A 23,286-nucleotide genomic window follows, 5' to 3' on the forward strand; every position below is an offset into this window, starting at 1 on the left:
ACCAAAGACAACTGACAAACTTGGAAAAAGGATGCCACAAACAAGGAACTAGTTTCCTTATTTAAGAGTTTCCACAAATCAATTTTTTAAATGTTCAACTTGGGACTTCCCTGGTGGCACAGTGGTTAAGAATCCACCTGCCAATGCAGGGGACACAGGTTCGAGCCCTGGCTGGGGAAGATCCCACATGCTGTGGAGGAACTAAGCCCGTGTGCCACAACTACTGAGCCTGTGCTCTAGAGCCCACGAGCCACAACTACTGAGCCCATGTGCCACAACTACTGAGCCCACGCACCTAGAGCCCATGCTCCGCAACAAAGAGAAGCCACCACAATGAGAAGCTCGCACACTGCAAGGAAGAGTAGACCCCGCTCACTGCAACTAGAGAAAGTTAGCGTGCAGCAACAAAGACCCAACAAAGGAAGGAAGAAAGAAAGAAAAGAAAGAAATTCATTAAAGATTATATTTCTTTGCTAGGAAGCCTGCTGAAATAAAGAGCCAGCACTAGGTATTACCAGTCAGAGAAAAGGCAGGTGTAAAGTAATTTTTAAATGCTATTTCTTAGTTACACGTGTTTCACAAGATCATGGCTCAAAACACCACCATCAATACTTCTCACAGGAAAAGGCAAGCTCCAGGGTTAAGAGCAAGTTTGCTGCACCTAGAACTGGCCTCTAAAAACCCCAACTTTCAACTTGGCTAAGTCTACAGTCAAACCACACCTCGCACTGTTCTCAACTCTGTAATGCCTGTGTGGTTCCTTCTAAGAGAACATTACCCCACACACTCGACTGGGCAAACTGAGGTCAGAAAATAAGTCTTACTATTCATTAATACTTTTTGAATTGATTACTTGCCAAAAAAAATTTTTAGAGTGAGTTTACAGTTACAAAAACAAGACTGCCAAGGAAGGGAGTCAAAAAATTATTGGGGTTTGGTGGACATGCAGAAGAGGAATTGTGCCAGAAATCTCTGGCTAGAGAAAACTCATAATGATAATGGTTACCATTTATTTAAGGCTTACCAGGTGCCAGGTGTTTTTGTCAGTGCTTTTCATACGTTGTCTCATTTTATTCTCACAAGTCTGAGAGGTAAACAATATTATCTTGCTGTTTGCGGAGAGGGCCCAGGAGAAACCAACGTGAATTAACAAGAATCAAGGAGGTAAAAGTGTGTGACCACAGGAGTGAGGGGTGACAGAAACATGGTGGGACTATATCTAAGGAAGACCTAGTGAGTGTGTGAATCTTGAAAGGCAGATTATATTCAGTATAAGGGGGACAGTAGGGAGGGGAAGTGGGAGAGAGGGAGAAGACACAGAGTAGGAGAGGAAAGAACCTTCGAGCGGGAGGGGGAGGGGAGGAGTTATGATGGAGGAGGAGTTGAGAGGTGGAGGAGCAGCCAATTGGAAGGGGGAGAGGTAGGAACCAAGGGGAGGGGGAGTGGCTGAAAGGGAGTAGGCGGGACAGAGCAGGAGCAGGAACTAACTAGAGGAACCAAGATAAGGGAAGAGGCCGGGGCCGAGGGTAAGGGAGGGGGTGGAGTCGAGAGGGAGTGGAAAGGAAGAAGCCCGAGACCGCGGACTAGGAGCGGAGAGAACAGCGTAAAAGGAGGAGCTGTGAGGTGGGCGGAGGAGAAGCTGAGAGGGAGTTAGAGGAAAAGAGACGAAGGGGGAGGAGCCAAGAGGGAGGGAAAGAGGATCAGGGAAAAAGAGAGGTCCGGATCCGCCAAGTGCGAGGCTCAGCGATTAAGACCCTGAAACACACCCACAGAGGGGGCTTTGGCATTCTGGGTCAGAGTCTGAGAGCTCCCAGCACTGGTCGACCCCGGTGTGCCCCATACTGCAACCCGAAGCCTCCCCTCACATCTCACTTCCCCCCTCTAGTCCTCACCTTGCAGGTAGCAGTCTCTCAGTCTGCCTCGAAGAAGTTGACCTGAGCCAACGCGGGAAGATAAAAAGCCGCGCAGCGGGCGGCCTTAAGCCCCGGGAGCAGCCCCAGCCCCAGCAGCCACCTGAGCCCGGGGAGGGTGGGCCACAGGCGACAGAGGTTGGTTCCCAGGCAGAAACCACGAGTACACATTCTAGGAGCCGGTTCAGCGCTTGAGGACACACACCATGCACGAGATCGGAACCAGTGGAGGGGAGAAGCGGGAATGATAAGGAAGAACCGTGGACGGACAGGGAGGAGCCGAGACCGGCTGGTGGGACTAGAACTCCAGGGAAGGCCACTAGTTCGGGCGAGACATTGGCTCGGAGCCCGGTTGCTAGACGGCCTGGCTGGCTTTGTGAGCGCGCGGAGCACGCATGCGTGCGGGTCCCCGCCGCGCCTTCCACCGCCCCTCACCCCTCCTCCCTTCCCCCCACCTCCCTCTCCGTCCTCCCAGCATCCCCAGCCCAGCACTTTCCCGCGGTTCTGGCGGTTCCTCGCGCGCGCAGCCTTCAGAGCTGCCTCGCGGTGTCCGGGGGGCGGGGGAGGAGGGAAGCAGCCTGAGAGGTTTCAACTTCCCAGCATCACAGAGTCTCACGTCCTCCTGATTTTGCCTCTCTTAGTACCAATAGCAGGGTTACCGCCCCGCCATCTTCAGTTCTTGCTGCCAGGGTGGGCGGAGGGGAATTCCTGGGCCTTGCTGCCCAGTGTGGTGGTTATTCGGCGCTTGAAATGCAGCAAGTACGAAACTGATGTCTGTAAGTGTACATTGTACACTAGGTTTCAAAGAATTTGCACGGTAAAAAGAATGCAAAACCTCTCCAACTTCATATTGATTACATGTTGAAATGATAATATTTGGAGTCTCTTGCATTAAATAAAACATTAAAATTAATTCCACCTGTTTCTTTTTTGTGGCTTAAGTTTTTTTATTGAAGTATAGTTGATTTACAATGTTGTGTTAGTTTCAGGTGTACAAGACAGTGATTCAGTTATACATATGTGTATATAGCTATTCTTTGTCAGATTCTTTTCCATTATAGGTTATTATAAGATATTGGATATAGTTCCCTGTGCTATACAGTAGGTCCTTGTTATCTATTTTATAATAAGTGTGCATCTTTTAATCCCAAATTCCTAACTTATCCCTCCCTCTATTTTTTGTGTGTGGCTACTAGAACATTTAAAATTACGTATGTGGCTCTAGTTATATTTCTGTTGGACGGAGCAGGTCTGGGGAAGGGGGAAGAAAGGGAAAAAAACTGAAGAAGAGAGGGGAAGAAAGGGGGTTGCTCTTAAGATTCTTAAAGTTTTCTTTCTCTAAGCGGCAGGGATCTTATTTTGCGACCTCTGTAAGAATCCTTGTCGCCCTTACCTTCTGCTCCTTGTGCTGTCTTATAATGCAAAGTGCCTGTACTTGGACCTAGAAAGTATTGTAGGTATCATAGGACAAAGATAGTAGAAGAGCGTATTATTTTTCCTCCTTGTGTCTCAAGAGCTTTGGAGAACAAGAGATCATTTGTTTATGCTGAGACGTGTGCGCCTCCCCAAGGGCCTTTCTGTGCAAGTTCCCTGGCTCCAAAAGGTCTGCATCTTCTGCTGATTGGCAGGGGGCAATTCAAGACAGAACAAAGGCAGCTAACTGGCCAATAGCAGAGGCAGGTCGAAATTTAGCGAGTTAACTCCTGGATTAGAGGGGTGGAAAAAGTTGTAGGACAAAGGAATGGAGAAAATGTACCAACGATCAGAATTAGGGGAGTTGTTAGTAAAAACATTGAACGTGGAGGCTTCCCTGGTGGCACAGTGGTTAAGAATCCGCCTGCTGATGCAAGGGACACGGGTTCAAGCCCTGGTCCTGGAAGATCCCACATGCCGCGGAGCAACGAAGCCCGTGAGCCACAACTACTGAGACTGCATGCCACAGCTACTGAAGCCTGCGCACCTAGGGCCAGTGTTCACAACAAGAGAAGCCACTGGAATAAGAAGCCTGCGCACGGCAAGGAAGAGTAGCCCCCGCTTGTGGCAACTAGAGAAAGCCCGCGTGCAGCAACGAAGACCCAACGCAGCCAAAAATAAATAAATAAATTTATTTTAAAAAAAGATTGAACTTGACCAAAAGAGCTGGAGACATCCCTGTAAAGATTTGGAAAACAGGATAACACGATCAGAAGGGGCACCATTTTTGAGAAGAGGACCAGAAGAAGGGAGCTAGTAAGAGAGAGAATGGTCATGGTTGGAAGTAACCAGAGCTTGAGTAAGTTTTGTGTTTCACCACTGCGTGACCACCTCTCTCCGGCCTGCCTTTGGATGAAAAAGAGTATAAATGAAAATAAACTGGATGCTCCTCCAGTCTCTCAGGCCTGGGCCCGAACATCTAGAAGACGTGCTAGGACCCAGCAGGCGTAAACTGCTTCGGGACTGGGCAGACTGCCAAGCAGGATCCTGCTAAGCGAGGGGTCAGGTTCTGGGCACTCCCTGGAGGAGGAGTGCCACCCACATCACCAGCAGGACGCCTGGCCCCGCCCCTCCCCGCACTCTCCAGAGATTTTGAGAAGCAGGAAAGAGCAGTGGTCAGCGTATCACCATCCTCATCCTCTACAACTCCAGTAGTGCCATTGAAGTCTTCCATTAAAACTCCCTGCAGGGCTGTTTTCTGTTAACCTCAAGAAGTAAGGCATCACCGAAGGCTACGTCCCCATTGTCAGCAACAAGATACAGCCCTCCTGATGTCATCAGTGTGTGATTATCACCCGCTCTGGCCCACTGCTGGTCCCAGAGATACAGCATATTCTCTGTGCTACAGGGGCTCTAAGAGTTTGTTTCTGCTTCCCCACAACCCTAGAAGATGCAGAAGCCCCAGAGCAGCCTTGTGGGAGTAATCCTCTAGGCAGGCCTGGTTTTCCCCAATGCCAAAGCCCCCCTCCCACCATAAGCCAATTTGACCACGTCTTACAGAAGAGTAAGGCCTGCCTGCCATCTCCAGCCAGCCCTGTACACCTTCTCATCTTGTATGCAAACAGGGACCTTTCAATTTCTATTGGCCAGGATTTCCAATACAATGTTGAATAGAAGTGATGAGAATGGACATCCTTGCCTTGCTCTCCATCTTAGGGGGAAAGCATTCAGTCTTTCACCATTAAGCATGATATTAACTATAGGCTTTTTGTAGCTGCCCTTTATCAGGTTAACAAAGTTCCCTTCTCTCCCAGTGTGCTGAAAATTTTTATCATGACTGGTTATTGAATTTTATCCAATTTTTTGGCATCAATTGATGCAATTTTGTGTTTCTTCTTAAGATTATTGACATGATGCATTATATTGATTTTAAAATATTGAGTCAGGCTTGTATTTACCGAATAAACCCCACTTGGCTGGTTGCTGTGTAAAAAAAAGCAATAACAAAATAAACAGGACTACACTGTGGTGTAGAATGCAAATTTGTAAGGCTTTTAAAATAGAAAATTCAAAGAAATTAATTTTTTATAATTTTTTAATTGAAATATAGTTGATTTACAATGTTGTATTAGTTTTTGGTGTTCAGCAAAGTGATTCAGATATATATGTATCTATAGATAGGTCGACAGATATATAGATAGATATTCTTTTTCATATTTTTTTCAAGTGTGGTTTACTACAGGATATTGAATATAGCTCCCCGTGCTACACAGTAGGACCTTGTTTATAAAGTCATTCTATATGTAATAGTTTGCATCTGCTAATCCCAAACTTCCAATATATCCCTCTCCCACCCCCCCCTTCACAACCACAACTCTGTTCTGTATGTCTGTGAGTCTGTTTCCGTTTCATAAATAATTTCATTTGTGTCATATTTTAGATTCCACATATAAGTGATATCATACGGTATTTGTCTTTCTCTTTCTGACTCACTTCACTTAGTATGATAATCTCTAGGCCCATCCATGTTGTTGCAAATGGAATTATTTTGTTCTTTTTTATTGCTGAGTAGTATTCCATTGTGTGTGTATATATATATACATATATACATATATATGTGTGTGTGTGTATATATATATATGCCACATCTTCTTTATCCATTCATCTGTTGATGGACATTTAGGTTGCTTCCATGTCTTGGCTATTATAAATAGTGCATTGGGGTGCATGTATCTTTTCAAATTAGAGTTGCTATATGATCCAGCAACCCCACTCCTGGGCATATATCTGGACAGAACTCTAATTCTAATTTTAGTTTTTTGAGGAACCTCCATATTGTCCTCCATAGTGGCTGTACCAACTTACATTCCCACCAACAGTGTAGGAGGGTTCCCTTTTCTCCACACCCTCTCCAGCACTTGTTATTTGTCAACTTTTTAATGATGGTCATTCTGACCAGTGTGAGGTGTACTCTCATTGTAGTTTTGATTTGAATTGCTCTAATAATTAGTGATGTGGAGCATCTTTTCATATGCCTGTTGGCCATCTGTATGTCTTCTTTGGAGAAATGTCTAATTAGGTCTTCTGCCCATTTTTTGTTTGGATTGTTTGGTTTTTTTGTTATTGAGTTCTATGAGCTGTTTATATATTTTGGAAATTAAGCCCTTGTTGGTTGCATCATTTGCAAATATCTCCTCCCAGTCCGTAGGTTGTCTTTTGGTTTTGTTTATGGTTTTCTTTGCTGTGCAAAAGCTTAAAGTTTGATTAGGTCCTATTTGTTTATTTTTGCTTTTATGTCTATTGCCTTTGGAAACTGACCTAAGAAAGCATTGGTACAATGTGTATCAGAGAATGTTTGCCATGGGAGATGGACCTAAGAAAACATTAGTACAACCTATGTCAAAGAATGTTTTACCTATGTTCTTTTCTAGGAGTTTTATGGTGTCATGTCTTATATTTAAGTCTTTAAGCCATTTTGAGTTTATTTTTATGTGTGGTGTGAGGGTGTATTCTAACTCCATTGATTTACATGTGGCTGTCCAGCTTTCCCAACATTGCTGAAGAGACTGTCTTTTCTCCATTGTATATTCTTGCCTCCTTTGTCAAAGATTAATTGACCATAGGTGTGTGGATTTATTTCTGCACTCTCTATTCTGTTCCATTGATCCATATGTCTGTTTTTGTGCTAATACCACACTGTTTTGATTACTGTAGCTTTGTAGTATTGTCTGAAGTCTGGGAGGGTTATGCCTCCTGCTTTGTTCTTTTTCCTCAGGATTGCTTTGGCAATTCTGGGCCTTTTATGGTTCCATATGATTTTTAGGATTATTTGTTCTAGTCCTGTGAAAAATGCCATGGGTAATTTGATAATTAAATCTGTAGATTGCTTTGGGTAGTATAGCCATTTTAACAGTATTAATTCTTCCAATACAAGAGCATGGGTTATCTTTCCATTTCAAAGAAATTAATTTCTTAATGTAGGCTATGCCCCAAACTCCAGGGAGACACGGGTTCTCTCTCCTGTGCCATTACGAGTATTTGGTGGAAAAGTAAAGAACGAACACTTTATTAATTTTATTTGCCTACTTGTATCTCTCTCTCTACTGAAAGTAAGCTTTAGAGCACAGGATCCATTTCCTGCTGATCTTCAAATCCATAGTGCAGATCTGGGCACTTAGAACATAATACATAAATTCAGAATAAATGAAAAAATGAATTAATGAATGAATTCACTTACACTGTCATAGACATTTTATATGTTTTACCTCATTTGGAAATCAAAAGAGGATGCAATCAAGAGATGTGAGTAAATGTAGATAACGAGGATAATACCCCCTTTATTTATGTAGCAGTAGAGTTTGCAAAGTTTGTGTCCATCCATTATTTTACCTGACTATATGAGGTTGGCAGGGTAGTTATTTAATGTGAAGTAACTGAGAACAGGAGAAGTTAATTTGCTCGTCCAAGGTCACACAGCTAATAGATGACCAAGTCAAGGCTAGAAAGCAGGTCTCCTGATATCTAATATAGTTCTTAAAAATAATGGTATTAAAAGAAAGTGAAAGACTTCCCTGGTGGTGCAATGGTTAAGAATCCGCCTGCCAATGCAAGGGACACAGGTTCGAGCCCTAGTCCGGGAAGATCCCACATGCCGCGGAGCAACTAAGCCTGTACGCCACAACTACTGAGCCTGCGCTCTAGAGCCCGCGAGCCACTACTGAGCCCACGTGCCACAACTACTGAGGCCTGCGTGCCTAGAGCCCATGCTCCGCAACGAGAGAAGCCACTGCAGTGAGAAGCCCACGCACAGCAACGAAGAGTAGCCCCCCACTAGCCACAACTAGAGGAAGCCCATGCACAGCAATGAAGACCCAACTCAGCCAAAAGTAAATAAATAAATAAATAAATATTTTTTTAAAAAAAAGAAAGAAAGAGAGGGACTTTCCTGGCGGTCTAGTGGTTAGGACTCTGTGCTTCCACTGCAGGGGGCCCAGGTTCGATCCCTGGTTAGGGAATTAAGATTCCACAAGCCACATGGTGTGGGCCAAAAAAATAAATTAAAAAAAAAGGAAGTGAAAAATGTCTGGTAATAAAAAAGAAATAAACTCATTTTATAACGTAGCTGTTACGCTTCCAGCTACATCAACTAAGAATGTTCCAGAAACAAGCAAGTAAAGGATTGAGCAAAGCATATAAATCTCAAGTTCGGAGCTATCTTTGACAATGGCACATAGAGAGATTTAACCATGCAATTCGTGACATGCAGTGTCACTCAGACAATTTTGTAAAGGGAAACACAAGGAATGGCACTTCACAAAAGCAGATGCTTCAGGCCACATTAAAGAAAATGCAACTACTAAGTGTTTAATAGTTATTTTTTTCCCCATGTTTCTAACCATTTGGAGTTAAAAATATCCAAGCTGCAGTTCCCATCCTCTTTCCAGTTCACTTCAATGTGTCCATACCAAAATTGAGTAGTAGAACAAAGGAATACTGTGATCCAGTGGAATCATGCTCTAGTTAAACCATGTTTCTAAATCAGCATATCGGAACATCAGAAAGGAAACTAAATGTGCCATGGTAGGCCAGTGTGTCAGCTCCAGAGGCTACATCATAACTTTCATAGGGTGCCAACAGGGCCAGACTAGCTTATTCCCTGGGCTTCCTAACTTGACTCACTTTTTCCTTCCCCATTGCCCAAAATCTAAATATGTTTCTCTCAAACTGACATTGCAAATGTGATCACATCACACTCCTCTTTAAAATCCTTTGCTGGACAGCTCAATGCAATGTGGGTCCTGGATTGGACAAAAAAAGGACCTTAGTGGAAAAACTGGTGGAATCCCAATGAAGTCTGTAGTGTAGCTAATAGTATTGTACCAACCTTGATTTCTTAGTTTGATCATTCTACCGTGGTTATGTAAGATGTTTATGTTAAGGGAAGTTCAGTGAATGAGACCTTGCTGTACTACTTTTGCAACACTTCAGTAAACCTAAAATTATCTTGAAATAAAAAGTGGAAAACATCTTGTCCTGGTTCTTCATTGCCCTAAGGATTAAGTACAAACTCTGCCTTTGCTCGGGAAGACCTGCATGACCTAACCCTTCGCCCTCACATACATACACCGCTCCAGCATCAAAATTTTGTGCAGGGGAGGAGGGTGGAGGATGGAGATGCCACTCCCATAGTCAATCTACTCTCTGATCCTGCTCCAAAGAACTACTTTCAGTTACACGAAGAGGCCGTTCTCTCTAGTCTCTGAACAAATTGATCCTTGCTGTTCCTTGGTATAGTAGCCTCTGCAGACCCTGCCACCCTCCTCTCCCACCTTTTGCTTGGCTGAAATCTTGCTTGTATATTTCAGTTAATGTGGAAAGTTACCTTTCCTAGCATATCTTCCCTGACAGCCCCCCACTCCGCATATATACCACACCACACACACATACCACAGAGTTGGATTAAGTGCCCCTTGTATGTGCTCCCACTACACCCTGTGTATACTTGTGATTTGTCACTTTCACACTGTATTAAAGTTCTGTCTGCCTCCCCCATTTAGTCAATTGTTAACTCTGGATCTTCTCCTTTTATCCACACCTACCACTTTCGTACAACAAGGCAGCCATTGAAATAGCTTGATTTCACAGGCTTAACACTTTGAAGATTAAGTTTTCCATCTGAGTAATTATTCTTATAATTTATATGCTCTGTGATATGGTGAGAATGGAGAGTTTTAGTTTTTTCCCTGATACTATAGAGTTTCTGACTGAATTGTATTTCTGCACCAATATCAACTTGTTATCAAAAGGGTACCTATATTCCTTTATTACAGGGATCATTGAGAAATGATCACCACAGACTTCCCTGGTGGTCCAGTGGGTAAGACTCTGCGCTGACAATGCAGCGGGCTCGGTGTTCGATCCCTGGTCTGGGAACTAAGATCCCACATGCCACCCGGTGTGGCCAAAGAAGAGAGAGAGAGAGAGAAAAGGGAAGCGTCACGGCAGATTCATCGGTCTCTGGCTTGCACAACTGGATGGATGGTGGAACCATTCACTAAGGCACGGCATATTGAAAGAGGACTAGATTTAAGGGGATAGAGAGAGATTAAGAGGGGTTTTGGGGGGACCTATTGTACTTGAGGAGACTTGAGAGTTACAAATTGAGATATCAAACATGCAGCTGAACATATAGCCATGGAATGGGAGATGCAAATTTGGAAGTTGATGGCTTATGGGTGATAAAAGAAATCACTTATTGGGAGAGTACAGAATGAGAAGAGAAGAGGATCCAGGGCAAGTCTTTGAAAAAAATTCAACAAATTTGTAGTCTAGTAGAGGATAGGCAAGCTGCAGAGTTGTTAGGGAGAGATCAGGCAGAGATGTAGGTGGAAAGCCAGAAGAATGTGTTGTTAAATACAAAAGAGCTTGGAAGCCCAAGGGAAGAGAGTGTTTCAAGGAGAAAGTGGCCAAGAACAAAAAAAGGCCAAGTAAAATAGCAGAAAACATCTTATCTTTTAGATGTGGTGACACAGATGTCATTTCCGACATGAAAGAGCTGTTCTGGGGAAATGATCTGGATAAAAGCCAGATTGGAGTGGGTTAAGAATTGAGCGACAGGTGATAAAATGGAGTAGCTCGTATAGATAACTCTTTCCTTTTTGACAACTCTTTCTTTTATTTGATTTTTAATTATATAAGTAATACATAAATATATTTTCCTTTAAAAAATGAAAACGTTACAGACAGGACTAAAATCCTCTTTGACCGCTGCTACCAATCCTGGTCGTCTTCCTCACCTTTCAGAGGTAACCATAGTTATTCGTTTGGTATGTCCTTCCTGGCCTTTTTCTGGGTATTAACATATTAATGTTATAGATAATAACATAATTTAATGTACACACATATATATACATGTGCATATGTTTTACATAAACATATATTAAATAGTATAACATGATGTATAGAATGAGCCACTTCATTATTTTAATAAACGCACTACCGATATTACATACTGTATCATAATTTATTTGGCATTCCTATACTGATAGTCATTTAAGTTGTTTCTATTTTTTCCCCAGTCGCTCACAATTCTGCAGAAAACTGCCTTATATACACTCACCCTTTCAAAGAAAGCAACAAGAAGGGAATGCTCATTTAAATTTTAATAGACACTGCTTGCACTTTTTATATTTTAATAGTTACTGTACTACCAAACTGCCCTCCCAAATGGCTGTAACAATTTTCCCTCCCACCAGCAGTGGGAGTCTCATAAGACTATTGACTACCCATTATCCCACACCAGCAACAACTCTTTCAAGATGTTCGGCTGTGGAGGGGAGGAAAACTATCCTGTGGTAGCCAGAAGGGGATGAAAGATTGAAAGAGACAGTTTTGTATGTGAGAAAGGCTTGAGCATGTTTTATTTTTTTGTTTTGTTTTGTTTTTTTAAATTAATTTTTATTGGAGTATAGTTGATTTACAATGTTGTGTTAAAGCATGTTTTAGTGTGCATGAGAAAGCTCCAGTTGAGAAGGAGAGGTTGAATATACGTGAGGAAAAAGAGATAATGACATAAAATTCCCAGGAAAGCAGGGGAGGACATCATCCAAGCACAAGTAAAGGAATGGCCTTCAATGAGAAGAGGCATCATTCTTCTCTTGCATTGGTTTGTGCATCAGAATTCCCTGGAGAGCTTGTTAAAACAGGTTGCTGCCCCTTCCTCCACCAGAGTTTGTGATTCTATAGATTTGGAAGTGGGGTCTGCAAATCTGCATTTCCAGCAAGTTCCCAGGCACTGCTGACTCTCCTGTTCTGTTCTGGGGAATTAATTACACTTTGGGAACCACTATCCTATGTAGCAGGGGAAAAGGAAGGTAGGGTGGGTGTAGAGATGGGTAAGATACGTGTGTTTGGTCGCCAGAAGATGACGGGAGTTCCTATCTAACGGCTTCTATTTTCTCTATGAAATAAAAGTTGTGGTCAAATATTGAACGTGTGGGAGCAGGTGGGAGGTGGTGCTGGGGTAGGAGGTTAGAGGAGGGTGGAGAAAGTTGTAAAAAATGGTTGCAGAAGGAAGGTGAGTGAATTGACCAAAAATATGTAGTAAAATTCCTGGGCCATATTGAAGTCTCATTTGAGGTCTATGATCATGGATTTTACAATAGGCTCAATCTGCCCAATTGTGTGACTTTTTCCAGTAGACATGGAGAAAGTAAAACATCAGTTTTACCCAAGACTGAAGTTTTGCTACTCTAGTGTCTCAAGAAGACATCCAGCAGCTCATGCTAGAAATCTGGCATCACCATTGATTCCTCCCTCACCCTGCATAACCAATGCATCATTAATATTAATAGCTAACACTTAATATCAATCATGCTTATTATGCTCTAAGAAATGTTATGTATATTAACTCATTTCATCCTGATGCTTCCTATAACTCCTATTATTATAGTCATTTTATAAATGAGGACACTGAAATTATGGATTTGCCCGAATCCATGCAGCTAGGAAGTGGCAGAGCCAGGCTTCAAACCAGACATTCTATAGCACCAGGGTCTAGTTCTTAGGTAGACTCTTCTGCACTGTTTCAACTTCCCAACTACCTACCTTTTTTTTTTTTTTTTGGCCATGCCATGGGGCATGGGGAAATCTTAGCTCCCTGACCAGGGAAGTGCTGAGTCCTAACCACTGGACCACCAGGGAACTCCCCCAACTACCTTTCTGATCTATCCACTTTTCACCCTGTCCACAACCCCTATCCTAGTCCAAGCCACGCCATAGCTCACACAGCCTTAAAGTCCTTTTTCCAGCTTCCATGCTTGCCCCTTTATGACTCATTCTCCACGGAGCTGCCAGAGTCAGCTTTCAAAAATACCAATCAGCTCAAGTGCTTCTCCTGGATTAAAGCTTTTCGGTGGCTCCCACTGTTCTTAGCATAAACCCCGCAAATCCTCCCTATGACTTAAAGCATCCTGGATAATCTGACACTTCCCTAACCTTCTGGCTAGATTAACTGTCATTGTTTTCCCTAAATCACCATATTCCAGCCTTAGTGGCTTCCTTTAAGTTCTTCACATACTTCTCATTCTTTTCCTCAGCAGGGCCTTTGCACATGCTGTTGCTACTATCTAGAATGTTCTTCCCATGAGCGATTGCTTTTTATCCTTGAACTCTCAGCTTCCATGACAGTACCTCCAGGGAGATCTTCCCTGGCTATTGTAAGTAGGCCTCCTACACTTGCACACACATTTTTAAAAGCATTCTCTATTACTGCAGCTTACTTTATTCAAAAAATAGTGGTTTTCAGACAAATATCTTATATTAATGCATATGTGGAACCTGGAAAATGGTACAGATGAACCAGTTTGCAGGGCAGAAATAGAGACACAGATGTAGAGAACAAACGAATGGACACCAAGAGGGGAAAGTGGTGGTGGGGAGTGGTGGTAGGATGAACTGGGAGATTGGGATTGACATATATACACTAAGATGTACAAAATAGGTAACTAATAGGAACCTGCTGTTTAAAAAATAAAATAAAATAAAATTCAAAAAAAGTAGTGGATTTCACTATTTTTTGTTTGTTTTCTTGCTTATTTTCTCACACCCCCACCACTAAATGTAAACTTCATGAGGGCAGGGACCAGATCATTTTATTCAGCATTGTACACCAGTCCCTACCATAGTGACCGACACAGAGTAGGTACCCAGTGGATATTTGGCAAGGGAATGAATTAATGAATTGGGGGCAGCCGAGTAGTGACGTCAGACAGGAAGCTGGATATGCAGGTTGAGGAGCCCAAGGGAGGGATCTGGCACAGATATATAAACGCTGGGGCTGGGAATTCCCTGGCGATCCAGTGGATAGGACTCCACGCTTCCACTTCAGGGGGTCCAGATTCAATCCCCTGTTACGAAGCTAAGATTCTGCAAGCCGCAGGTGCAGCAAAAAACAAAACAAAACAAAACAAAAAATCCCCAGCCTGAGGCTATAGAGATAGTATTGTAGAGGACCCCCTGGGAATGGGTGAGATTACCTAAAGGATGAGGAAAGAATGAATAAACAAGAGGCTCTAGCAATGAGACTGAAAAAACTCTAATATTTAAAGATGGACTAGACAAGTCCCTCCCATCAGGAAATTTGCACAAGCCTCTTAGATAGCCTAATCCACCAGAGGGCAAACAGCAGAAGCAAGAAGAACTACAATCCTGCAGCCTGTGGAACAAAAACCACATTCACAGAAAGGTAGACAAGATGAAAAGGCACAGGGCTATGCACCAGATGAAGGAACAAGATAAAACCGCAGAAAAACAACTAAATGAAGTGGAGATAGGCAACTTTCCAGAAAAAGAATTCAGAATAATGATGATCAAGATGATCCAGGACCTCGGAAAAACAATGGAGGCAAAGATTGAGAAGATGCAAGAAATGTTTAACAAAGACTTAGAAGAATTAAAGAACAAACACCTAGAAGAATTAGAGAACAAACAGAGATGAACAATACAATAACTGAAATGAAAACTACACTAGAAGGAATCAATAGCACAATAACTGAGGCAGAAGAATGGATAAGTGACCTGGAAGACAGAATGGTGGAATTCACTGCTGCGGAACACAATAAAGAAAAAGAAATTAAAAGAAATGAAGACAGCCTAAGAGACCTCTGGGACAACATTAAATGCAACAACATTCACATTATACGGGTCCCAGAAGGAGAAGAGAGAGAGAAAGGACCCGAGAAAATATTTGAAGAGACTATAGTCGAAAACTTCCCTAACATGGGAAAGGAAATAGCCACCCAAGTCCAGGAAGCACAGAGAGTCCCATACAGGATAAACCCAAGGAGAAACACGCCAAGACACATAGCAATCAAATTGGCAAAAATTGAAGACAAAGAAAAATTATTGAAAGCAGCAAGGGAAAAATGACAAATAACATACACGGGAACTCCCATAAGGTTAACAGTTGATTTCTCAGCAGAAACACTACAAGCCAGAAGTGAATGGCATGACATATTTAAAGTGATGAAAGGGAAGAACCTAAAACCAAGATTACTCTACCCAGCAAGGATCTCATTCAGATTCGACGGAGAAATCAAAAGCTTTACAGACAAGCAAAAGCTAAGAGAATTCAGCACCACCAAATCAGCTCTACAACAAATGCTAAAGGAACTTCTTTAAGTAGGAAACACAATAAAAGGACCTACAAAAACAAAACCATAACAATTAAGAAAATGGTAAAAGGAACATACATATCGATAATTACCTTACATGTGAATGGATTAAATGCTCCAACCAAAAGACACAGGCTTGCTGAATGGATATAAAAACAAGACCCATATATATGCTGTCCACAAGAGACCCACTTCAGACCTAAGGACACATACAGACTGAAAGTGAGGGGATGAAAAAAGATATTCCATGCAAATAGAAATCAAAAGAAAGCTGGAGTAGCAATTCTCATATCAGATAAAATAGACTTTAAAATAGAGAATGTTACAAGAGACAAGGAAGGACACTACATAATGATCAAGGGATCGATCCAAGAAGAAGAAATAGCATAACAATTATAAATATATATGCCCCCAACATAGGAGCACCTCAATACATAAGGCAACTGCTAACAGCTATAAAAGAGGAAATCGACAGTAACACAATAATAGTGGGAGACTTTAACACCTCACTTACACCACTGGACAGATCATCCAAACAGAAAATTAATAAGGAAACACAAGCTTTAAATGACACAATAGACCAGATAGATTTAATTGATATATATAGGACATTCCATCCAAAAACAGCAGATTACACTTTCTTCTCAAGTGCGCACATAACATTCCCCAGGATACATCACATACTGGGTCACAGATCTAGCCTCAGTAAATTTAAGAAAATTGAAATCATATCACGCATCTTTTCTGACCACAGCGCTATGAGATTAGAAATCAATTACAGGGAAAAAAATGTAAAAAACACAAACACATGGAAGCTAAACAATACGTTACTAAATAACCAAGAGATCACTGAATAAATCAAAGAGGAAATCAGAAAATACCTAGAGACAAATGACAATGAAAACACGACGATCCAAAACCTATCAGATGCAGCAAAAGCAGTTCTAAGAGGGAAGTTTTTATTTATACAAGCCTACCGCAAGAAACAAGAAAAATCTCAAATCAACAATCTAATGTTACACCTAAAGGAACTAGAGAAAGAAGAACAAACAAAACCCAAAATTAGCAGAAGGAAAGAAATCATAAAGATCAGAGCAGAAATAAATGAAATAGAAACAAAGAAAACAATAGCAAAGATCAATAAAACTAAAAGCTGGTTCTTTGAGAAGATAAACAAAATTGATAAACCATTAACCGAACTCATCAAGAAAAAGAGGAAGAGGACTCAAATCAATAAAATTAGAAATGAAAAAGGAGGATACAACAGACACTGCAGAAATACAAAGCCTCCTAAGAGACTACTACAAGCAACTCTATGCCAATAAAATGGACAACCTGGAAGAAATGGACAAATTCTTAGAAAGGTATAACCTTCTAAGACTGAACCAGGAAGAAACAGAAAATATGAACAGACCAATCACAAGAAATGAAATTGAAGCTGTGGTTAAAAATCTTCCAACAAACAAAAGCCCAGGACCAGATGACTTCACAGATGAATCCTATCAAACATTTAGAGAACAGCTAACACCCATCCTTCTCAAACTCTTCCAAAAAATTGCAGAGGAGGGAACACTCCCAAATCATTCTATGAGGCCACCATCACCCTGATACCAAGACCAGACAAAGATACTACAATAAAAGAAAATTACAGACCAATATCACTCATGAATATAGATGTAAAAATCCTCAACAAAATACTAGCAAACAGAATCCAACAGCACATTAAAAGGATCATACAGCATGATCAAGTGGGATTAATCCCACAGATGCAAGGATTCTTCAATATACACAAATCAATCAATGTGATACACCATATTAACAAATTGAAGAACAAAAACCATATGATCATCTCAATAGATGCAGAAAAAGCTTTTGACAAAATTCAACACCCATTTATGATAAAAACTCTCCAGAAAGTGGGCATAGAGGGAACCTACCTCAACATAATAAAGGTCATATATGACAAACCCACAGCAAACATCATTCTCAATGGTGAAAAACTGAAAGCATTTCCTCTAAGATTAGGAACAAGACAAGGATGTCCACTCTCACCACTATTATTCAAAATAGTTTTGGAAGTCCTAGCCATGGCAATCAGAGAAGAAAAAGAAATAAAAGCAATACAATTGGAAAAGAACAAGTAAAACTGTCACTGTTTGCAGATGACATGCTACTATATATAGAGTACCCTAAACATGCCACCAGAAAACTACTAGAGCTAATCAATGAATTTGGTAAAGTTGCAGGATACAGAATTAATGCACAGAAATCTCTTGCATTCCTATACACTAATGATGAAAAATCTGAAAGAGAAATTAAGGAAACACTCCCATTTACCACTGCAACAAAAAGAATAAAATACCTAGGAATAAACCTACCTATGGAGACAAAAGACCTGTATGCAGAAAACTATAAGACACTGATGAAAGAAATTAAAGATGATACCAACAGATGGAGAGATACACCATGTTCTTGGATTGGAAGAATCAACATTGTGAAAATGACTATATTACCCAAAGCAATCTACAGATTCAATGTAATCCCTATCAAATTACCAATGGCATTTTTCACAGAACTAGAACAAAAAATCTTAAAATTTGTATGGAGACACAAAAGACCCCAAATAGCCAAAGCAGTCTTGAGGGAAAAAAACGGAGCTGGAGGAATCAGATTCCCTGACTTCAGACTATACTACAAAGCTACAGTCATCAAGACAATATGGACTGGCACAAAAACAGAAATATAGATCAATGGAACACGATAGAAAGCCCAGAGGTAAACCCATGCATCTATGGTCAACTAATCTATGACAAAGGAGGCAAGGATATACAATGGGGAAAAGACAGCCTCTTCAATAAGTGGTGCTGGGAAAACTGGACAGCTACATGTAAAAGAATGAAATTAGAACACTCCCTAACACCATACACAAAAATAAACTCAAAATGGATTAAAGACCTAAAGGTAAGACCATACACTATAAAACTCTTAGAGGAAAACATAGGAAAAACACTCCTTGACATAAATCACAGCAAGATCGTTTTTGATCCACCTTCTAGAGTAATGCAAATAAAAACAAAAATAAACAAATGGGAAATAAAAATAAACAAATGGGACATACATACACAAATATGTATTCAAAGCTTTTGCACAGCAAAGGAAACCATAAACAAGACGAAAAGGCAACCCTCAGAATGGGAGAAAATATTTGCAAATGAAGCAACTGACAAAGGATTCATCTCCAAAATTTACAAGCAGCTCATGCAGCTCAACAACAAAAAAACAAACAACCCAATCCAAAAATGGACAGAAGACCTAAACAGGCCTCTGGGCCTGTTTCCTCTCCTGTAAAGTGGAGGTGATCATGGCTCCCTCACGAGGCTGCCGTGGAGCCCTCTGAACGGCCCTAGCCCCCGAGGAGCCTTGGGCAGAACCCTGACTTCTCTTCAGCCCGGTTCTGTCTGACCCCGAGCCTTGGAGGCCAGCCACGTCTAGGGACCTCCTCCCTCTCCTCTCACAGCAGCCTCTGGGCAGGACGGGCTTCTTCCTCGGAGAATGGAATCTTGGGCCGATGGCCTTCGTTAAGGTCCTGCCAAGGTCTGGCTCCCCGCCTGCCAGCTACAGAAGCTAAGGTGAGGAGGGCCAGGACTCCTGGCGACGCAGCCTCCAACTGTCCCAGGCCACCCCTGCTCGCCTTGCCTGGGGACCGCAGCCCTGGCCCCGCAGGACTCTTACCTGCAGGACTCTTACCTCATCGGCCATCTGGGTGAGGTCCCGCTTCATCGTGTATGCGTCTTCTCCATCTGTATAGTATTTGGGCTCCACTTTGCTGATCCTGGGGGCAGCAGGTGGAGAGAAGGAGGGCAACCCAAATCGGGGGCAATTCTTCTCAGCCTTCTGGCATCATCTGCTAGTGGGGCAGGGTGTCACTGCCCCCCCCAAGGACCCTTTGGGAGACATTTCCAACATGGTCTTCCCTCTGCTTTCTCCAACAGTAAGTAGCACCTAGCTCCTTTATTGCCCCCCAGCCCTGGCATCCTGCCACTGCCCCTCATCCCTAACCTGGCCACCAAGGATCTGTGTCTGTGGTTTCCTGTGAACTGAAGCCCTGAATTTGGCAGTCCCCTCCCCTCCCCTCCCCGCCCTGCTCCCTGTCACTTCCTGGGCATGCATGGCTGGCTCGTATACCTAACAACTGGAACCGGGGAGGGGTGCTGCTGCCTGGGCTTCTGTTCTTGGTGGTCGTTACCAGGCAGCATGGCCCCTAGCCCGAGCAGCTCAGGGGCCAAGCCTGTGCTGGGAGGTGTGTATGCAGACCTGGGCACCCTGCCACTGAAAAGGGAGCCAGTCTGGATGGCCCAGAACGGCCCTGCCAGCCTTAAGACCCTAGAACTGTCAACCACCAGAGGCATTTGCATCCAGGCCAAAGATCCTGCCTCAAATACCCAGCCCAGAGGCCACTTCCCTTCCCAACAGTCCCTCCTCGTCCCCCACCAAGCTGAAGCTGACGCTGTCTCAGTGGGCCCTCCATGGACAGCCCACCTCAGCCTCACTTTCCAGCAGCTTTCACCACAATGTACTGGGCAGAGCAGTTCCCTGCTAGGCTCTCTCTGTCCTGCGCTGGGCACACAGAGACTGCCACATCCCTGAGTGGACCCAGCCTCATCCACTAGGACACCCAGGGCTCTAGATCCCTCCACTGCTCTTGCCACTGGCCCTTCCTGTGCGGACGTGCTCAGATCTATCCTTTCTTCTGGTCCCACTTAGATGCTTCTGGGTGCCTGGTGACTCAGTTCTGCTCCTTGGCTTCTGTTCCTGTCCTGGGCCCTTGTCTCTGCTTCCGAACCTCTTCACCGTGCTGCCCTTCCAGCATAGCCGCCACCAGCATCAAGCAAGAAACACCAAGCGTCCTCCAGAAGCGTGACATGCCTCAAGCAGCCTGCAGCAGGCAGGTGCTCTGCCCCCAAGAGTGCTGTCCACAGCCCGCTCCCCCATCTCAGCTAGCCCTAGCCGCCCTCACGCCCCTGCCTGGAAGGTAGTTCAGCCTATCTCAGCCACCTGGATAAGCCAGACCTGGGGACCATCCCACTCCATGAGAAAAATGTAGATCTACTTACTGAAAGTTGAGGGTGTTGGAATAGAGGCGCAGAGCGGCCCGGTTACTGCAGGGGAATAAGGCACTGCTGAGCTGTACAGACGAGGCCAGGCAGGGACAGCACATCCAGGTCTTGCCCCTCCTCCCGGTCCCCCTCCCCACTAAGCCCACTTCCCGATCTTCTCCAAAAGCCAAGGCAGCCCAAGATCCACATCGAGGCAGTATCCCCGCTGGTGGTGGTGGGATGAATTGGGAGATTGGGATTGACATATATACACAAATATGTATAAAATAGATAACTGATAAGAACCTGCTGTATAAAAATAAATAAAAGAAAATTCAAAAAATACCCAACAAAACAGACAGTATCCCCCTACCCACCCCCCTTCCCTCGGCCCTGGCTTCCACCTCTTCCTGACATGCAGGGAGACGTATTTGGCATTGAAGTTCTCGATCATGGCTCCGCAGGCCTGGTCCACCAGCTTCTGAGCCAGGCCAAGGCGCCGGTGGGAACGCTTCACAGCCTGGTGGGAGAAAGGTGGGACCTCGGGGCGGCTCCAACTAACTTCCGCCCCCGCCCCCACCAGAGCCTGGGTGGGCCCTACGCACCAGCGAGGTGATGTGTCCATGGCGCACATTGTGCGGGCCCTCTTCCCTAGAGCAAGAAGAAAGGAGAGGGGCTAGGCGTGAACCCCAAAGTGCATCCAGTCCCGGGACGGGGGAGAGCCAGGACTCTCCAAACCCCAGGCAGCAGCCAAAAGACATGTGCAGTGTCAATGGAATACTGTTCAGTGCTAAAAAGAAAGGAGCTCTCAAGCCATGAAAAGACGTGGGGGGAGACTTCAATGCATATGACTAAGTGAAAGGTGGTCTGAAATGTTTACACACTGTATGATTCTAATCATATGACCTTCTGGAGAAGGCGAAACTATGGAGACAGTAAAGAGATCAGTGGTTCCCGGGGAGAGGGGAGGGAGGGAGGGAGGGCAGTGAAACTACTCTGGTTGATACTATAGTATCGGATACATTGTTATACCTTTGTCCATGGAACGTAGAACTCAAAGAGTAAAACAATGTAACTATGGGTTTCTGCAGTAATGTAACAGTATCGGTTCACCCATTTTAACAGATGCGCCACAAGATGTTAATGTGAGAGGAAAATGAACCAAAGGAACAGTCTATTAATTAACAAAACGAAACAAAAAAACCAAACCCAACCCAACCCAGGCAGCATCCATCAGACGCGTGCGGTGTCGGTGTCCCTCCTCCCCCCACCCCCAGGTCAGGCACCAGGCTTGTCCCTCCGTCCTTGGTGACTCACATTTTGGCCAGGACATACCCCACAATCTTCCCATTCTCATCCTCAGCGACGTAAGAGAGCTGGGTGACAGGGAGGAAAGAGAAGGCAGAAAACAAGTTCCTGTCAGAGCTGGAGGCGCCCTTATCGGACACCTGGCCCCAGCGCCTGCCTGTCGCTGTGTGCATGACAGACAGAAGCCCATCGGGCAGCGAGTTCAGTGACAGCTCCTGACCTCCAGGCCAAGTGGCTTGGTTTTCCCACATCACACCGTGCCCCCTTTCCTTAACCCAGAAGAAGTGGACAGACACAGGTGGGAATACTGCCCCTACCTTGGCCCTGTTCTTCGCCCCTCTTCAAGGCGCCTCCTATCCATCTCCCGCCACCCCAGCCGGAAACACTCAGGGCCTCATTGACCCATGCGCCCCCCGGACTCTTCACGACCTCGCCGGCTCGTCCCAAGCCGACCCAGGGTGGAATTTCCTTGGCCTGGTTTCCCTCATCCCCAAATTCAACAGCTGCCCACCTGGGGCCAGGAAAGGCCATGGGAGAAATAATATTTCATCTGGTAGTTCTCGGGCAGGCACAGGAGGTTGCAGTGCTGCATGTTCATCAGGTCCTCTGGCTGCGGGAGAGGAGGGCAGTGGAATGCAGTCAGGCCGGGGGCTGCGGTGACTAAGTAGGCCTCGGTCGTGTTAGAACCCTGCTCTGTCTACTCAGCGACCCCCGCCCCCCCACAGGGCTGGGCGGGCGCTGGGACTGTCTCCGCACAGGCCTGGCCCACAGCCGCTGTGCAAAAACTGACTGTTCCAGGAATGAATGTTGAGCTCCAGGAAGCTCCCCGACACCATCCAACGGAAACCCGACATTGGAAAGAAAGAGTTCGCAGCCCCGGCCCTGCCCCCCTGGCTCCCCCGGCCTCCTCTTCGGGTAGATCCAGCCCCACGGGGACGTGGCCTTCACTTTTCCGCGCCGGGCGGCCGAGGGCGCCCAGGGCGGCTGGCCCGGTGATCGGCCGGGCCCCTCAGGAGCACGTGCACGCGGCCACCGGGCCCCGCTCCCACGCGGCGCGGACAGCCTCCGGCCCCAGCCCCTCACCCTCGCATTGCGGATGTTCATAACGGCGGCGGGACTCGCGGCTCCCAGCGGGTCGTGAACACGCAGTCAGCTGCCACCGCGCTCCGAAGAGACGCCGGGGCTGCCAGGCCAGGGCTGTGGCTGGGGCTGTGGCTGAGTCCGGGATCGCGGGGACGGCGCCAGAAGATGACGCGTCCGCTGGAACCGACCACCGGCCGGAAGTGCGCGCCGCCGAGCCCGCACGCCGGGCCCGCCCTCCCGGCCGCTCGGCCATGCGCAGGGAGGGCCAAGGGCGGGGTGGGGCCTCTCCGCGGGGCGGGCCGG

General features: G+C 44.8%; 1 protein-coding gene and 1 pseudogene across 5 annotated transcripts; both read right to left on the minus strand.

Moving 5' to 3' along the window:
* LOC113612526 (transmembrane 9 superfamily member 2-like) overlaps window positions 1-2,186 on the minus strand; it is a 72,720-nt pseudogene extending 70,534 nt beyond the window's left edge.
* A 16,567-nt stretch (window positions 2,187-18,753) lies between these two features.
* On the minus strand, window positions 18,754-23,194 carry LOC113612546 (N-alpha-acetyltransferase 11-like). 5 transcript variants are annotated; one of them, XM_027092507.1, is made up of 8 exons: window positions 22,984-23,194; window positions 22,412-22,510; window positions 21,910-21,968; window positions 21,198-21,243; window positions 20,970-21,112; window positions 20,611-20,655; window positions 19,244-19,328; window positions 18,754-19,111 (listed from the first exon to the last, which is right to left on the minus strand). In XM_027092507.1, the coding sequence occupies exons 1-8, from the start codon at window positions 23,002-23,004 to the stop codon at window positions 18,809-18,811; spliced, it is 801 nt and encodes a 266-aa protein (XP_026948308.1). In that variant the 5' UTR covers window positions 23,005-23,194; the 3' UTR covers window positions 18,754-18,808. The 5 variants fall into 5 exon arrangements, with proteins under 5 accessions (XP_026948308.1, XP_026948309.1, XP_026948305.1 ...); XM_027092508.1 differs by having other exon boundaries at window positions 20,997-21,112; window positions 22,984-23,192; XM_027092504.1 differs by lacking the exons at window positions 22,412-22,510; window positions 22,984-23,194 and having other exon boundaries at window positions 20,611-20,658; window positions 20,997-21,112; window positions 21,910-22,405.
* Between the last annotated feature and the right edge of the window lie 92 nt (window positions 23,195-23,286).

This window comes from Aethalodelphis obliquidens, unplaced genomic scaffold (assembly GCF_003676395.1).
Source record: "Aethalodelphis obliquidens isolate GAN/ISIS:26980383/991018 unplaced genomic scaffold, ASM367639v1 scaffold78, whole genome shotgun sequence".
Lineage (NCBI taxonomy): Eukaryota > Metazoa > Chordata > Mammalia > Artiodactyla > Delphinidae > Aethalodelphis > Aethalodelphis obliquidens.

What these genes read in the sequence shown, in the direction of transcription:
- LOC113612546 (XM_027092503.1), bottom strand. Translation starts at nt 22,151, where the DNA reads ATGTGGGAAAACCAAGCCACTTGGCCTGGAGGTCAGGAGCTGTCACTG. An exon ending in ATGGACACATCACCTCGCTG is followed by an intron (nt 21,113 to 21,197) that starts GTGCGTAGGGCC and finishes TTCTCCCACCAG; the next exon opens with GCTGTGAAGCGTTCCCACCG. An exon ending in CCAGGGCCGAGGGAAGGGGG is followed by an intron (nt 20,656 to 20,969) that starts GTGGGTAGGGGG and finishes ATTCCCCTGCAG; the next exon opens with TAACCGGGCCGCTCTGCGCC.